The sequence below is a fragment of the Sciurus vulgaris genome (assembly GCF_902686455.1).
Source record: "Sciurus vulgaris genome assembly, chromosome: 1".
NCBI classification, from domain to species: Eukaryota; Metazoa; Chordata; class Mammalia; order Rodentia; family Sciuridae; genus Sciurus; species Sciurus vulgaris.
In genome coordinates, this window is record NC_136461.1 from 43,682,716 (window position 1) to 43,701,333 (window position 18,618).

The 18,618-nt window shown below is 42.2% G+C and overlaps 1 protein-coding gene across 1 annotated transcript in view; it reads left to right on the forward strand.

Moving 5' to 3' along the window:
- Positions 1-17,906, forward strand: part of TTC4 (tetratricopeptide repeat domain 4) — a 30,503-nt gene extending 12,597 nt beyond the window's left edge. The window contains exons 6-10 of the mRNA XM_079141033.1: positions 7,482-7,568; positions 9,658-9,875; positions 10,724-10,805; positions 13,114-13,196; positions 16,621-17,906. Of these exons, the coding sequence (XP_078997159.1) occupies positions 7,482-7,568; positions 9,658-9,875; positions 10,724-10,805; positions 13,114-13,196; positions 16,621-16,723 (573 nt within the window). The 3' untranslated portion in view covers positions 16,724-17,906. The remainder of the gene's footprint in view (positions 1-7,481; positions 7,569-9,657; positions 9,876-10,723; positions 10,806-13,113; positions 13,197-16,620) is intronic.
- The last annotated feature ends 712 nt before the right edge of the window (positions 17,907-18,618 follow it).

Consider the following 18,618-nt stretch of genomic DNA (forward strand, 5'->3'; position numbering starts at 1 on the left):
ATGAAGTTCTAACTCCTTTTTTCTCTAGGTTTAATTGCTTTTTAAAGGGAGGATAGGAGGGAATTTCCTAAGTGAAACTCATTCTGTTCCCATGGCTCTTGAACGCAATTTCACTTGGAGAGTCTTTGTGATCTCTCTCTAAGTCCCTGGAGTTCTTTTTTTGTTTACTGTGCAAGATGGTGAGCTGAGAGCTCCCCCTGGAGAGGGTAGGTAAGGGTAGAAAGTCACCTTGGCCATGAAGGGACAGCTTCTTGAGGTCTGAAGGACAGAGAATTTAGGTACTTGCCTGGTGTGCTGCTTGCTTTCTTGGTGGTGCGTATGGGTAGAATTAAGTGTTACAAAGAACATTCAGAATTTAACAGGAATAAAAAGCAGCAGTTCTAAGACTGTGATAGCAACTGTTTTCACATAAATGGAATGCCTGTTAAGGGAGTGATTTGACCTCACCTGCTATATTACCCATTGACTATAGGAAATACTGCATATAAATCCTTTAGTATACTTTTCTGTTTTCAGAAATAAAACTAATGTCAAAAAAGAATAAAGCAAAACAAAACAAAACAAAACCAAAAACATTGGGAGGTTGAAGCAGGAGAATCGTGAGTTCAAAGGCAGTCTCAGCATTGGTGACACGCTAAGCCACTCAGTAAGACCCTGTCTCTAAATAAAATACAAAATAGGGCCAGGGATGTGGCTTAGTGGTTGAGTGCCCCTGAGTCCAATCCCCAGTACAAACAAACAAACAAACAACAACAACAAAAAACACAGCCAAGTCTCCATACGAATAATAAACTGGTGACATTTCAACTTGCTCTGGTCCTATCTCTCCCTTCCCAGTTCCACAGTGGCTATGAAAGCTGGTAGCCATAGTCATGGTGACAAAAAACAGCCTGGCAGCCATGGGAGAAAACAGAAAAGGATTGCAGCTCCTTCAAAGTCTCATTCCCAGAGAGCTCTCATTATTTGACCCGCTAATAGATCCCTAGAGGACCCTGCTCACAGGTTGTCTTTGTATGACCCAACTTGGAGCTCACCCAGTATGGAAAGATTTTTCACACAGGGTAGGGAAACAGGGAGATTAAAAGGGAGAACATTCATCAGAAACCATTAGAGTTAATTATTTAAGATTCCACATACCTAAGGCACCAGATAGCATTTAGGACAGACAATGTAGGCTTATCAGAAAGCTTAAAAGGAAAAGCTAGGGATGAAATTCTGTAGGGGCTTTGGAAAGCTCCAGTATTCCTGGAAATCTGGAAGGTTACATGTATGTCAAGGGTGTTATACATGTGCTTAGAAAAGACCTGAGAGGAGCCTAAACTCTCCACCTCACTGACCAAGTAGGAGGTGGTGGCTAAGGTAGAATTCTAAGCTGAAGCTACTCAAATGTGTGTTAAAGGTGTGCTCCAGCATGGCCACAAAGCCTCTAGGTAGCTGCTGGAAGCTTACTGGCTCAGGCATTTAGGGAAATCTGTGTTTAGTTATTAGCTGACTACTGAACTAATGAGTCAAGACTATAATGGTCATGTGTGACAGAATACAGACGTTTTACAGAATTAGTTCAGAAAAAAATAAGCAAACACAGTAACAGCAACAATAATAAATTCCAGGGGTGGGTGGTAAAACTACAATTTCTGGAGTTGCCACTTTATAGTGTCTGGCTTCCTTCCTTCCATACTGGGGATTGCTTTACCTTCTTATTTTTTATTTTGAGACAGGGTCTTGCAAAGTTGCTGAGGCTGGCCTTGAACTTGCAGTCCTCCTGCCTCAGCCCCTCAAGTTGCTGGATTTATAGGCTAGTGTCTGGTTTTCAGCAAAATAAGACATGCCATGAAGGAAGAAAATACACAGAGGAGGAAAAGTCAATAGAAACTGTCCTTGAGGAAGCTCAGATATGGGATTTACTAGACAATGACTGTAAAATTATCTCGTTTAAATATGTTCTAAGAATAAAAGAAAATAATGTCTAAAGAACTAAAGAAAAGCACAGAGTAATGTCTTACCAGGTCGTAATGCCAATGAAGAGAAATTATTTAAAAGAACCTAATAGAATTTCTATAGTAAAAAAGTACAATAACTGAAATATAAAATTCACTAGAGAAACTCAGCAGTGAATTTGAGCATGCAGAAAAGAATCTGCAAACTTGAAGATAGCTCTGTTGAGAATGGAATAAAAAAAAAAAAAAGAAAAAAGAAAGATGAAGAGAGACTGAGAGACCTCCAAGATGCCATGAAGTGTGCCACTATAGGAATAACAGAGGTTCCAAAACTGGAGGGGAGAGAGAAAAAGGGACAAAAGAATATTTGAAGAAATGATGACTTAAAACTTGTCAAGTTTAATGAAAAATAGTAATCTGTACATCCAAAGTGGTCTACATCTAGACATATAATCATCAAATTGGTGAAAGACAAGAAAAGAATCTTAAAGCAGCAAGAGAAACCCTTCATGTGTAAGCAAGCCTCAGTGAAATTAACAGCTGATTTCTTATCAGAAACTATGAAGGTTAAAAGGCAGTGGGACGACATATTCAGAGTGCAGAAAGAAAAAAAAAAAAACTCAAGAATTCCATATCCAGCAAACCTATTCTTCAGAATTGAAAGAGAGGAAGAAGTAAAAGTATTTCTCTTGCAGATGATATAACCTCATGTATAGAAAATCCTAAGGGATCCAGTAAAAATTTCTTGGGACTTACAGGTTGAGCAAGGTCGTAGGTTTACAACATCAATATACAAAAATTAGTTGTATACCTTAGATTTTTAATGAACATCCTAAAAATTGAATTGAGGAAACAAAACAATTTCATTCATAATACCATCAAAAAATAAAATACTTAATAAATTTAACGAAAGTAGCATAAAACTTATGCTCTGAAAATACCAAACACCATTGAAAGGAACTGAAGAAGATATAAATAAATGGGAAGATGAACCATTTTTTCTGGATTAGATCTTAATAATTGTTAAAATGGTAGTACTCTCCAAATTGGTGTGCCAGAACATATGATCTTTCTTTTTTTAAATTAGAACACTATAATTATACAGACCATACAATCTTCATCAAAATTTCAACTGACTTCTTTGCAGAAGTTGACAAGCTTATCATAATATTCATTTAGAAATTCAAGGGACACCGAATAGCCAAAACAGTCTTGAGAAACAAAGTTGGAAGACTCATACCTCCTAATTTCAAAATGTACCACAAAGCTATAGCAATCAAGACATGGTAGTACTGGCATAAAGATAGATATGTAGATGAGTGTAGTAGAATTGAGAACTCAGAAATAAACACCATTTGTAGGGAATTGATTTTCAAGAAGGGTGCTGAGGTTATTCAGTGGGGAAAGAATAGTCTTCAGCAAATGATTCTGGAACATCTGGATATCCACATGTAGCAGAATGATTATATAAGAAATTTTAGATTTCCAAATGGATCTAAAAGCTAAATGTAAGAGTTAAAATAATAAAACTCGTAGAAGGAAAATAGGCATTAGTCTTTGTGACCTTGAATTAGGCAATGGTTTTTAAGATATGACATAAAGCCCAAGCAAGAAAAGAAAAAATAAATGGAACTTCATCAAAATAAAACCTTTTTGCTTTAGAAGATACCATCAAAAAAGTGAAAAGATGATGGAGATGTAGTTCAGTGATAAGAGTGTTCACCTAGCACACACAAGACCCTGGGCTCAATCCCCAGTACTAACCCCTGCCTCCCCCCCCCAAAAAAAAAAAAACAAAAAAAACAAAACCCAAAACCTCAAAAAAGTGAAAAGACAGTCCGCAGAATGGGAGAAAATATTTGTAAGTCATCTGGCAAGGGACTTTTATCTAGAAAAAAATATGTATATATGTTTATTATTTTATATATAATTTTTTGGGGGGGAGACTAGAGACTGAACCCAGGGGCTTTTACTGAGCTACATCCCCAGCCATCTTAATCTTTTTAATTTAATTTAATTTAATTTTGTTTTATTTTATTTTTGATACCAGGGATTGAACCTGGGGCAGTTAACCACAGAGCCACATCCCCAGTCCTTTTTTATATTTTATTTAGAGACAGGGTCTTGCTGAGTTATTTAGGACTTGCTAAATTGCTGAGGTTGGCTTTGAACTCACAATCATCCTACCCCAGCTTCCTCAACCACTGGGATTATAGGTGTGTGCCACTGTGCCTAGCTTATTTTTTATTTTTGAGACAGGGTCTTGCTAAGTTGCTGAGGCTGACCTCAAACTTGTGATCCTCCTGCTGGGATCACAGGCATGCTCCACAACACCCATCTATCTGGAATCTATACTGAACTCTTAACATCTCAGCAATAAGATAACTCTGTTTTTAAAATGAGCAAAGGATCTGAATAAACATTTCTCCAGTGATGATACACAAATGGCCAACAAACCCATGGAAAAAAGCTTAATGTCATTAATAATAAGGAAATACAACTTTGAACCACAGAGAAATACTATTTCACAACCACTAGGATGACTATACATTTTTTTAAAAGAAAACTAACAAATGTTGGTATGGATGTGGAGAAATTGGAAACCTCATATATTGCAATGGTGCTGCTGTTGTTGAAAAGTTTGGCAGTTCCTCAAAAGGTTAAACAAAATTGCCATATGATCCAGCTATTCTACTCCTACCTTATATACTTTCAAAGAATTGAAAACAAGTATTCAAACAAATACTTGTACCTGAATGTTCATAGTAACACTGTTAATAATAGCAAGAATAGAACATCTATTCATCAGCTGATGAGTGGATAAAATGTGGTATATCCACTTAATGGAATATTATTCAGTCATAAAAAGAATGGATTGATTCATGCTAAAATGTGGATACCTCAAAAACACTATGAAGGAAGACAGACACAAAAAATATCGCATATAGATGACTCCATTTATATGAAACATCCAAAATAAGTAGATCTGTGGACACAGAAAGCAGATCAATGGTTGCTAGGGGTTGGTGGGGAGAGTGGAATGAGAAGTGACTGCTTTATGAGTATGGGGTTACCTTTCAGGGTACGGAAAAGGTCATGGAGCTGGTTGGAGGTGTTGATTGCACAATATAGTGAATGTACTGAATGTCACTGTATACCTTAAAATGGTCAATTGTTAATTTTTTAATGTGAATTTCACCTTGATTTTCAAAAATTAAAACATTTACCAACCATAAAAGACAATTTTATTAATAAGTGGAACTTAGTCAACAATAAAAAATTCTGATCTATAAGGCATCATTAAGAAAACTAAAAGGCAAGCCATAAAATGGAAGAAAAAATTTGCAGTACATACATCTAATAAAGGATTTATATCCAGAATACATAAAGAAATCTACTCAACACCAAAAACACAAAACACCAAAATTTTAAAATGTGGTAAGCCAGGCACAGTGATGCACACCTATAATCCCAGAAGCTCAGAGGCTGAGGCAGGAGGATTGAGAGTTGAAATCCAGGGCTGGGGAGATAGCTCGGTAGAGTGCTTGTGTTGCAAGCTCAAGTCCCTGGGTTCGATCCTCAGCACTGCAAAAAAAAAAAAAAAAAAAAAAAAAAAAAAAAAGAGAGAGAGTTGAAAGCCAGTCTCAGCAATTTAGCAAGAACCTAAGCAACTCAGTGAGACCCTGTCTCTCAATAAAATACAAAAAAGGGCTGGGGATGTGGCTCAGTGGTTGAGTGCCCCTGGGTTCATTCCCTAGTACCAAAATAGATAAATAAAAATGTGGTAAAAAAAATAGACACTTCTCAAAAGAAGATTTACAATAAGCACATGAAAATGTGTACAGCATAGTTAATCATCAGGGAAATGTAAATTAAAACTCAAGGATGCCAGGTGAGGTGGTGCACATCTGTAATCCCAGCAGCTCAGGAGGCTGAGGCAGGATTGCAAGTTTGAGACCAGCCTTGGTAATTTAGTAAGACACTGTCTCAAAAAACAAAACAAGCAAGCTTGGGGATATAGCTCAGTGGTAGAGCTCTGCCTACCTGGCATGCCTGGCATGCTCAAGACTTGGTTCCATCCCCAGTACAGCAAAAGAAAAGAAACATCAATGAGATTCCCATTCATACCCACCTGAATAGTTAAGTTAAAACTTTAAAAAGACTGACAATATCAAATATTGGTGAAGATATAGACCTTTCATACATTGCCAGAGACATATAAAATGGTAAAACCACTTTTGAAATCAGTGTTTTGTTTCGGATACATCCTGTGACCTAGCAGTTTCATTTCTAGGTGTCTACCTAAAGAGAAATTAAAACATGCTCACAAAAAGACTTATATACAAATGTTCATAGACTTTTCCTTATGTAACAGCCTAGAAACAGGGTTTGTGTCCAACAACGGGAGAATAGATACGCAGATTATAGTATGTTCATGCAAAGAAATATTATTTGACAATAAAAGGAAAGAAACTTATAAGTGATGGGTTGGGAGGGGTACTGACTATAAAGAAGCAGAGGGGATGTAGAAATGTTCTTTATCTGGATTGGTCTTTTGGGTACTCAGGTGTATACATTTGTCAAAACTCATTGAACTGTGCCCTTAAAACCTGCCCATTGCATTTCAGCAAAATTGGTTTTTATGGTAATACAAGCTGGATTGGTGGCATGTACCTGTAGTCCCAGTACTCAGGAAACTGAGATGGGAAGATTATTTGAGCCCAGGATTTCAAGATAATCCTGGGCAGCATAGTGAGACTCCATTTAAATTAAAAAAAAAAAAAAAAAGGTAGGGGGTGTGGTTATAAACAGACAGCCAGATAATATGCAAGAGAGATCATCCATGGTCTGCACAGCCTAAAATATTTGCTGTCTTGACCTTAACAGAAAACATTTGCTGACTCCTATCAATGCACAATTCTGAAGATGAAAGCAGGATCAGTGGATAAAGGGTAGATTAGCAGGAAAAGAAAATCTGAATTATATTTCTGCTAGATTGAGTAGAATGTTGGTGTTTTTCTCTCATGGCTTGTAATTGCACAGAGCCTCTGATAAGTTCTTGTCCTAGTTTTTTCCTGTGTGTTATCCTATACTCCAGTCAAACCAGAGAAGTCGAACTTCTCCATGGGGTACTCATCTGCCCCTGCCCTTGGTATGGAGACTGCCCTTTCTCCTTTATCAGTCAGTCTTCCTTGTCTAAGCCTGCCTAAGTAGGGCATGATCAGTCACTCCCTCTGTGTTTCATAGCACTTGGTTCACTCCAGCAGAATAACATGTAACATACCTGGCACATGGCTCTTCACTGGTCTGTATCCCCCAGCAGACTGTGGGTTCCTTGAGTATGAGAACTAGACCTTAAACTCCTGCCGACAATACCTTGGTGTGTACTTGTGCATGTTTGTAGAACTGAATCAGCCCCTGGCAACCTTCAATGTAGGAGCATGGCTTGAACAGAAACCTGAGATAGGCATTCAGGCACAGGCTGCAGGGGGGAAAAGAGGAAGCAAGTTCCCTGGGGCTGATGCATCTCAATTTCATTTCCAGCGGATTGAACAGAGGGATGTGAGGAAAGCAAAGTTGAAAGAAAAGAAGGAGCAGAGTCAGAATGAGGCTTTACTCCAAGCCATCAAGGTAAGTTCTCAAACCTTAGACCCCAGTCCTGCGAAATCCACTAATCCTGTGATGCCTGCTGGGGACCTTTCTTACCGGAATGACTGTGTTCATTTTCTGTCTGCTTTGGTGAAGCAGTGTGACAAAGGAGCTCAGGCTCTGGAGTCAGACCCCCCCGAGTTTAGTCAGCTCTCCCACTGTGTGGGTGTGCTGGTCTCTAACATACTGAGTGCTGCTCTGGGTCCAGTGACCTCTCCTTTCATCTTCGCCACTGCATCTGAGGGGAGTCTTCTTGCTCCTGTTCTGTTAGCTGTTGAAATAGCCTCAGAGAGGTGAAGAAACCTCACACAGCTAATGAGTGTCAGCCAGGGCTTTGCTCTTCATCACTGTGTTGTACTGCATCCTAAGAGGCTGAATTTTTAGGATGTTGCTCTTTTATAACAACAACAACATCCTGCCTTCCCTTTCCCTCTGTTTCCTACATTTTGAAATGAATGTAGTGTTACTCAAATGTTACTTGAACCTTGTTAGCACTGGCTTCATTTCCGTAAAGTACATAATACCTATTGAGAGATTGTGGGGTGGGGTGGGTTTTGGTTTGATTCTTTGTTCAGTTAAATCATGCACACATTGAAGGTACTTGTTGACTTGGAGAGCTTAACACTACTAAAATGCACTTCACTTGTCTTTCCAACAAGCAATCTGTTAACATGTATTAACAAATAGAATGTGGTACTCCAGATTTCTCATCTAATTTTCATTTACAATGAGAGATTTGGTCATTTTCTCAAAGGTAGAATATTGGAATGAAAAGACATTTACATAGAGACTATTTTTTTAAATTTGGTTTTCTCCTTTAGTTCAGCCTGGCATTGTAGACTTCAGTGAACATGGTAATTACTATCAGTAGTACACAAAGCCATATTTTACTGATTTAGAAAATTTTTTTTTTTTCCTTTGGTACTAGGAATTGAACTCAGGGGCACTCAATCACTGAGCCACATCTTCAGCGCTATTTTGTATTTTATTTAGAGACAGGGTCTCATTGAGTTGGTTAGTGCCTTGCTGTTGCTGAGGCTGGCTTTGAACTTGTGATCCTCCTGCCTCAGCCTCTCAAGCCGCTTGGATTACAGGCATGTACCGCCATATCTGGCTAAAAATATGTTTATAGATGGACACAATACTTTTATTTCATTTGTTTATTTTTATGTAGTGCTGAGGATCAAACCCAGTGCCTCATATGTGCTAGGCAAGTGCTCGACACTGAATTACAGCCGCAGCCCTTACTGATGGTTTAATGCAGTCAGCCTACTACAGCCATTGGAGCACAGCCTTGACTGTATTATCTATGGTAGTTCTCACACTACAGTAGCAAAGTTGGTTATTTCAACAGAGACTATTTAGCACACATTATCTGATTCTTTAAGAAAGTTTGCCAATCCCTGTTTTAGGGGATATCATCAAAAGTAATTCCGATTGCATGTGATTACCCCCCATGTGCTAAACTTACAAACCTCCACACACATATAAGAGGTAACCCTACTCTTCAGACCCTTGATTGACCCTCATTTCTGAGAGACTGTCAAGATAAAGCCAGTGTGCATTATTTGTAGTATCCAGTGTCCTAGCCAAATTGAAACACTTGACATTTTTGTACAAGGCTACACTCTTGATCTTTTCTTTGCCTTTGCACATGCTGATACTTGTGGTGGAATATTATTCCAATCCCCTACCCTCATCTCTGCCTTTGAAAGTCATCATTCAAGGCTTACCTCCAACCCCAGTCTGAATTATTCCATTGTCTGAAGTTCCACAGTTCTACTTCTTACCTTTTATTGTAATTATTTCCATAGCTGTCTCCCCACTAGACCATAAAGAGAGGCTTAAGGGCAGGGAACCATGTCTGCTCCTCTCTGTGACATGGTCCAGGTGGTAGATGCCTACTGAAGGTGAGTTAAACAAATGGTGCCTACTGTGTGCCAGGCTTCAGGGATCATGATGATCAGTCATGTGTAGAGCTAGCCCTCAGGGAGCTTACATTGTTAGGTTTCCTTATTTCAGTGAAAAGGATTTCTGCCTTCCAACATAATAAGGTTTTGGTGTGCGCCAGGCTAGGAACATCAAGCTCGTCTCTGAAGCTGTTGGTGAGGATGAAGATTCAGCCTCAGAAGGCATAGGTGAGATTTTCCTGGATGGACTTAGCTCTGAGAATCCCTATGGAGCCAGGCTGAGTCTAGATGAGCAGGGCAGGCTGAGCTGGCCTGTGCTCTTCCTGTACCCGGAGTATGCCCAGTCGGACTTCATCTCTGCTTTCCATGAGGACTCCAGGTAATCACTTGCCCAAAAACCTTCTACTTTGGCTTGCATGCTCTCTCCCTGTGGTCTGTTTGTTTGTTTGTTTGTTTATTTTTTTATTTATTTGGTACTGGAGATTGAACTCAGAGGCACTCAACCACTGAGCCACATCCCCAGCCCTATTTTGTATTTTATTTAGAGACAGAGTCTCACTGAGTTGCTTAGCACTTCATCATTGCTGAGGCTAACTTTGAACTCGATATCCTCCTGTCTCAGCCTCCTGAGCCACTGGGATTACAGGCATGTGCCACTGTGCCCAGCTATACCTGTTGTCTTGATAGGTGGGACAGGTGGAGTTTTGGTTGAGAAGGGAAAATAATAGTTTAGAGGGTTTCATACAATCTGATTTGATATAACCTCTACATCCTGTAGTGAATTGAACTCCTATTAACTAGGTTTTAATGACAGACATAAGTCTCACCTTGGGCTGGACTGGTCAGCCCAGTATAGTGTTTGCCAAAGCATGGCACACCTCTTTGGTGAAGCATGAAATCATTTTAGATAGTACACACACAGTAATTTAAGTGTATATTTATTAGGAAAAGTATAAATAGCACATTTATCTTGTAATTTCATTGGGTTAATGCTTAGAATATGGCTAAATATGAGAAATGTTTTTAACTCTTGAGTGTGTTTAAAGAAATTATGCCATAGGATAAGTGATATGCATATACCACATTCTGGGCACTACTGTCAGAATGGATAAACCTGCTTTGTGTTTTATACATTCTTTTTATCTCTGTGAATTGGTGTCCAGGGACTGATGTGGGAAAGTAGATCTTGAGTTTTTGATACCCAGAAAGTACATGTTATATCCTTAGGTTTATTGATCATCTAATGGTGATGTTTGGTGAAACACCCTCTTGGGACTCAGAGCAAAAATACTGCCCTGATAATCTGGAGGTAAGAGAAGTTTTATTTTGTTCTTCTATGAGATTTTATTTTGCATAAGGGATAAGACAAGAGAGATTGACTGCTTCTTTTTTTTCTTTTTTAATTGTAAGGTATAAATAACATTTAACATTTAATCATTATTAGGTACACAGTTCAGTGGCATTAAGTACGTGCACATTGTTTTGCAACTTCATCCTTCTCTAGAAGGTTCCATAATCCCAAACTGAAATTCTTCACTCATTCAACAATAGTTCCCCATTCCACTTTTCTCCTAGTGCCTGGCAACCACCATTCTCTTTCCTGTCTATGAATGTGACTACTCTGGGTACCACACATAAGTGAAATTGGAAAGTATTTGTTCTTTTGTGTCTGGCTTATTTCACTTTGCGAGTACCTTCAGGATTCATCCATGTTGTATTATATGTCCTATTATGGTATGTGTCAGCCTTCCTTTTTAAGGCTGAATAATATTCTATTAGTGGGATTAAAAAAATAGTTTATAGTATAAAGAATATATCTTTTTGTAATCATTTAAGATTAAGATGCCAACTGATGTCCTAACGTCCTGTACTTGTGTATGTTTCCTACAAGGACATTTTTCTTCATAATCTCCAAAGCCCTCAGAGTCAGGGAATTAACATTGACAGCATGTTGCTCTCTGGTCCTTGGGCTCCACTCAGGCTTCACAGGTTGTCCAGGAATGTCCTTCCCAGCCCTGGGGCCCTTTAGAACCATGCTGGGCATTCAGGATCATGTCCTTCTCTGCACAGAAGTGTTCCTCAGACTTTTTTCCACTTTCTTAACTTCTGTGCAGATTGTAGACCATTTATGGAGTGCCTGTCAATGGTTTGCCTCATGTTTCTGTGACTGAATTGGGTTTTACATATTTGGCTGGAATATCACAGAAATAATGAAGTGTTCTGATTGCATCCTATCAGGTGGTACCTGATTTCAGTTTTTCCACTACTGAAATTCAGGGATCCCCTGATGGAAAGGGAGTTTGCCTGGCTTCTCTAATGTACGGTTACTCTTTCTCTTTTATAATTGATAAGTGTTTTATAGGGAGTTTATTTTGAAATGATGTAAATATCCCATTGCTCCTCAAACCTTCCACATTTTTTTTATGTTAGCAGATTTAGGGCTGCTTCTTTTATTCAAATTTCTTTATAATGTGCTACTCTGATTGTTTATTTTATGCTTAATTGTCCTAGATTTGGCTAGTGGGAATCTCTTCAAATTTATGTCCTTTCTACTTTACTCCATGTATTAAGCACTTGCTTTCTGGCACAAGATGTTCCAGATTCTGAATGTGCTTTCCTTGCCCTAGCTCTGAAATCAGCCATTTTTCCCCAAGGAGCCTTGGTTCTTTCTGGTGAAGCCAACAGCTCTGTGCAGTAGATGTGCTCTTAGTATGCGGGGAGGGGTCTCTCTGCTCTAGTGCCTTCTCAGTGCCTCCTAGCTAGAGAATCTCTACATGTGTATAAAAACATGAGGTATCTCCAGTTCTAATCCATCACCACAGGATTTGTTTTTCCCTTTTTATGTTTGTAACAATGACTTCAGTATTCTTAATATGCTTCCTTGTCTAATCAACCCCCTTGCCTGTCATGAGCACTGGCCCCTCTCCTACACAGAACAGTCCTCAGCTTTCTGGACTCCTGACTCTGTCAGGCTGCTGCCCCAGCAGGACTGCCTTCCTTCTCCTCTGCAGAATCTGACATCCCTACCGGTACTTCCTCCTCATCCTGCTTGGGTTCTAACTATACAGGCCATCCTCTGCCATGACTACTTGCCCTCTTCAACCTGCTTGTGTCCTGATAGTCCATTTCAGACACCCTCCTCGTCCCACTTAGGCTCTGACCCACCCTGGACAGCCATCTTACAGAGAAGCCCTTCTCACCTTGCTGAGGCTGGCTGGCTCCCAGCACGGCCCCCCTCCTCCACTGGTCCAGCTCTGACACCCCTCACCCCTGGCAGACATCCTTCTCACCCTGCTCAGGTTCTTTGTTCTGGGCTACTATGGCTTTCTTCCAGCTCCACAATGACTCTAGGACTAAATTGTTAGGGAAGAAAAGGTTACATGGGCTTGGGCTTGAGCCTTGGCTTCTCTCTTTACTACTGGTGACACTGAACCTTGGTTCTGTCTTTGGAGAGTGGAGCAGCTAGCCTTTCTCATGGTGTCAAGGGGAGGACAGAATGCAACTCACTCAGTCCCACTGTAATGGAAAGGAGCTTTTCAACTAGCAACGGTTGACCTTAACATGCCTTGTGCTGCTGAAGCTCTTTGTTTCAGACTCTCACTCCATTAATCTTGCAGGTCTACTTTGAGGATAAGGATGGGGAAGAACTATACCAGGTGCCTCCCAAGAGCACCCTACTGCAGGTGCTGCAGCACCCCAGGTGAGCAGCTCCATGGGGCTGAGTAGACTAGGGAAGATGCCCAGGCTCCTCCCCAGGGGTACAGCCAGTTTCTCATTCCTCCACTCAGTGATCACCTTGTACTCTCCTCCCTTCTGCCCTGGCACAAAGCTGTATGGGACAGCAGCCATGGGGACTGGCTGGGCCCATGAAACCCAGCTGTTTGCCAAACAGGTTGCAATGCGATGACAGTCGTTGCACTACAGCCATGAGGCCCCCAGGCCAGGGGAAGTGAACAGGCTGGTTTCATAGGAAAAGAGTATATAGAAGTTCTAGATGGTAGAAAGAGTGAAAGTGTAATCAGAAGAAGTTGGTTGTTAGCATGAGAAAAGGGAGAAAGAGACTCTGAGGAAACAGGTAAACAAAGGGAAAATAGAGCAAGAAAAGTAAAGAAATAAAAACTTAAAATTTTTCAAAAAGGAGGGAAAAAAAAAAAGAAATCTGCAGTATACCAGTCATATAGTATTCAAACCTCCCAGTCTTCAGTAGCCTGATGCATGAGAGGTACCTGACAATGAACTTTCAGTCTCTAGCAAGCGTCTCAGGATGGAATTTGCCCCACCTAATGATGGGAGCTATGGCTTCCAGGATAATCCAAGATGGCTGCTCTGGCTTCCAAATGTGTTGGCAAATGGGGAGCTGCAGCTCAGGGGTGTGGGCATGGTTGGCTGGTGTTCCTGGAAGTGGGATGCAGTTGGTCTGGCAGGGGTCTTGGAGGTGGGGTGTGGTCAGTCTGGTTGAGGGGTCCTGGAGGCAGGACACTGTCCATTGTTCTGGGGGTCCTGGCAGCTGGGCATGGTGAGTTGGTCCGGGGGTCCTGGAGGCAAGGTGTGGTTGGTCAGGCTGAGGGGTCCTAGAGTTGGGGCTTAGTCAGTCTGGCCAGAGGTCCTACAGGTCCTGGCTGTTGTCTCAAAATGGTGACAGCTATTGTGTAACCAAACCTGTAGGTACTGTGACAGTGAACTTCCAGGCAACAACAGGCAGTGGCGATCCACTGGTGGTCTGTGGTCGGTCTGCTGGCTATTGGCAGATGATTGGCAGGTGGACCTCGGGTGGTGGGTGATGGGTAGGTGAAAGGCAGGCAGTGGGCAGGCAAGAGGCAGGCAAATGGGGGATGTTAGGTGCCTGTCAGTGAGCAGTCTGCACTCAAGAAGTAGTCGATATGCTGGCAGACTGCAGGTGATCGCAGTAGACAAATGGGGTAAACAGCAGGGGATTGATAAGCAGCAAAAACTGCCTCACAGAGAAACAGATATCCTCTGCTTGAAACCAGAGTTACGGGAGCAACAAGGAACGCAGCCTTCCTCTAGTCCACCATCTTGGCTCTCTGAACAGGCTGGTTTCAGAAGGGAAAAGCTGCCTGGCTTTTGTACCTAAGGGCAGTGGAACAGAACAGCCTACTTTTACTAATTGTACCTTTGTCCCCTGATACTGCCATGTGAAAGGGCATTGGCTTTTGAAGTCAGAAACCTTCATTCACCATGTGACCCTGAACCCACTCTGCCTCCCTGGGGCTCGTCCCTCATCTCTCAAATAGGAACAGTAACTCTCACCTACGTGTTTCTCAGGCACTTGTGAGTCACTGAGCCAGTAGCAGTCAAAGTGGTCTAGTAAACCACACAGGGCAAGCCCACTGCAAAGGGCACCTGTGTTCCTAGCAGTGGCAGCAGGTGGGATTTGGCAGTTGTCTCTCAGCTGCTTATGTGAGAGTGCCCTCAGTGTTCGTAAGCTGACTGATGGACTACTTTCTCTAACTTTGAGCAAAGAAGAGAAGAATGGCAGGTGCTTTTGCACTTAGGTTAAAAGAGCCCAGTGTTTGGGGGAGAAAGAGGGTGGTTGGGTGTGGCAGAAAATGAGGCTAAAGAGCTAAGTTAGAACCACACATGAAGCATAAACTTGAAGGCCCTGTTAAGGCACATCAACTTTATACCCTGGTAGGGTATAGAGTCACAGAGATATTTGTTCAAGTAAACTGTACACAGTAATATAGAGGTTTGAAAGGTACCCTTTGGTGAGCCCTGAAGTGGGAGGGGATGGATTGGAGAAAGCTTTAGAACAGATGGGATAGGTGTTGGTGAAGTGCTGACTGACTTGGTAAGGGTCAAGATGTAGCTGATCTTTATGCTCCTGGTTTGTCCTGGGAGGCAGGTAGGGAAGACTCTAAATCTGATTAGTAGTTCTCTTAGTGGTGTTTTTCTCTGATCCCAAATCTCCCTTCTAGTTTATGGACAGAATTTCAGCTGGTTATTTTCTCTGTTGTTAGCAAATTGCCCAGAATTCTTAAGGCCTAAGGTCTACCTGTACCCCATTTCCAAAAAGTAAAGCAGACTGACCCATAGAGGAACACCAATTTCATACTTTTAGAAAATGTAAATGCTATTAGGAGTGATTACTTAGGCTATCTGGGATGAGTTTCTGGCAGTTCCAGACCCTGAACTAGGTGGAACCAAGAAACAGACCCCTCTGTCCAGAGCCAGCCACTGGGTAATGCCAGTTCTCCTAGACCTGGGAGGCCAAGACCCTGCCAATCTCTCCAACCTGTCTTGCTTCATTTGCTTTATGCCCCAGCAGTAACTTTATACTCCGGTAGTCTGCATCTCCTGGCTTTTGCTCCCCTACCCACAACCCCTTCCCCAAGTTAAAGCCATGTTCAGACATGACATCTTCCAGGAAGCCTTTCCTAGTTCCCCTCCCTGCAGAGGGAATTTGTGCCTCCTTGCACTGAGGCTGTACTTCACAAATGCTTTTACAGTTGTGCTCACTGTGCTCAATTGGTTCTGCTCCCACCTCCTAGGATTGAACTTGAGAGAAAGGGACAATGGTTTTTTTACTTTATTCCTCTACTTTTTTTTTTTTTGGTTACCGAAAATTGAACTTGAGGTACTTGGTCACTGAGCCACACCCCCAGCCCTATTTTGTATTTTATTTAGAGACAGGGTCTCACTGAGTTACTTAGCACTTGCTTTGGCTGAGGCTGGCTTTGAACTTGTGATCCTCCTGCCTCAGCCTCCTGAGCCACTGGGATTACAGGTGTGTACCATAGTGCGTGGCTTTCCTTTACATTTTTATATGTCCATTTTTTGATCTATTTTCAGCACAGGGCCTGGGTTGTCCTTGTTACTCACAGTTAAATGAATAAATGAAAACATGTTTTATGATTTTATTTTGTTTATCCATAGACAAGCATGATGCTGGAAGACTGGCCTAAATTAGGTTCTGACTAGGTTGTAAGGGGTAGAGTGTCATGCCAATTTACCAGATTTATAAACAGCCAAACAAATAAATTTGCTAAACTTGAATTTTAATGTTTACTCACATTGAAAGGTTCACCTTGAATGCTGTTGGGAAGGGCCATGGATGATTAAGATCATAATTCAGTTAACCCCTTCCTTTGTGTTCACTGCAGGTACTCTGTAAAAGCCCTGACGCCAGCATTTCTGGTCTGTGTAGGATCCTCTTCTTTTTGCAAGAATTATTTCCAGGGGAGGCAGGTACACCAGGTAAAGTAACTGAGCCAGGCTGTGACAGCCAGGTCCCCTGGATCTTCTGCCTCACAGGCCTCTGCCTGGAATTTAGCACACTTGAATCAGCAGGACACATCCTAGAATCCGGCAGTTTTTTTCTGTCACCCCAGAGACAGTCCTTCCTAGCCTCATGCTGGGGAAGCTACTGACTTCCATAAATTGCAGCCTCTGGTCAAGTACTGTGCTCTGGCTGTTCATCACTCTCCTAGTGGATACAAAACTGTGCCTTGGTCATGACGTTTTGTAGTGCATCTCTCAAGAGACTGTCTGCTGCAGCTACCACAAGCAACTGACCCAAGCAACTCACTGGCCTGTGGAGACCGACTCACAATCTGACGTGGTTCTGATCCTTCGTGGTGTCATGCCCTTTAGGAAAGGACACCCCTCTAAGTCAGTAAAACCAGCTCTGCGTGGAGTTCCAAGGCCTTTAGGCTAGGATCCTTGGTACCCTTCAGAAGTTTGCCAGTTTCCCTGGTCTTTGCAGTGTGAGAACTCCAGCAGACTTGAACCGTGGTCTCTCAGTTCCTCTCTGGTTTTCCCATTTTGGGGCGTTACGCCTTTTCGTTTGAGTGTTGTTTTTGAGATGAGGTCTCGCTATGTTGCCCAGGCTGCTCTCTAACTCCTGAGCTCAAGCGATCCTCCTACCTCAGCCTGCCAAGTCCTGGGAACCGGCATGTGCTATTATTATGCCTGGCTAGGCTTTTATACCTTTTAAAATAGAAAGTCTTTTTGTATCTTGGGTCGTATTTTTGTCTTCAGCCGCTTGCTCCTCGTGTCCTGGAGGGCTTGTGTATCCCTACTGGTAGCTAGCTGTGTTACTTCCTGCAGGAACCACCCTTCCCCTGATGGGAGCGTACTTCCTGCTGCTCATATAAAGTGACCTGAGCAGATGGGACCTAGGCTGCATCTAGAAGCTTGAAGAACTGGGACATGGTGGCTTGTGCTCTTTGCCTCTGCTGTGAGATCCCAAATAAGACCTGTTCCTTCAGCTTGGGTGCCAGAGTGGGAAGGCACAGGGAGCAGAGCCGAAGCAGCTGGCCAAAAGCCACTGATTGTAACATGAATGAGAAATGGATGTTTGCTGAGATTTGGGGTTGCTGGTTACAATAGCAAAGCTGACTAATACATCATTAAACTGAAAGCAGCTGCTGTCCTTCAGATGGGCTAATTTGGGGTTTGTGTCATGTACTTCATTGTTTTTGGAGGAGAAATTGGCTGTGGAATGTTTGTTTACAAAGAACCATGCAGCTTTCCCTCCAGGTGCTGGTTCCTGCCAGGCCGGCCTCCTTCCCAAGCCGGCTTTTGGCCACACTTAGGCCATCCTCTCTCACTTCCCACCTGTCTCCCTTTGTAAGAACTTGGAATTGGGGGGGAGGGGGGGGTTGTAACATTTAGTCAGCAACAACTGGCAGGCATTGAGAGTTCCTGTAGCAGCTGTCACTGGCCACCTCACTGTTGTGGGGCAAGGCAGGCTCCACTGTGCCCTCACTTATCTCTGATTAGAGATGCCTGCACAGCCCCCCTTCCTAGACACTGTGAGACTGAGATGAAGTGCTGGATGCCACCAAGTTGTTCAATGAAATGCACCTGGGAAGGGTTCTGTGACTTTCATCCTCAGCACCCAGCCCTCTCCTTACGCTCCTGGCAGGCTAGATTATCAGGTAGACCTTCTCTTTAGTTCCTACTCCCCACCTCCAGCTTGGATGGAGCAGACGGGAGAGGGGGACTTAGAAGACAGTGTTAGAACAGAGGTAGGTCTCAGTGGCTGCTGCTTTGCCATGAATGTGGGTGGGTAGGGACTGCTGCTTGGAAACCGCTTCATCTGTAAAATGGTGGTGACACCAGCTTATGATGGCACTTCTGTGCAATAGTACATGTAA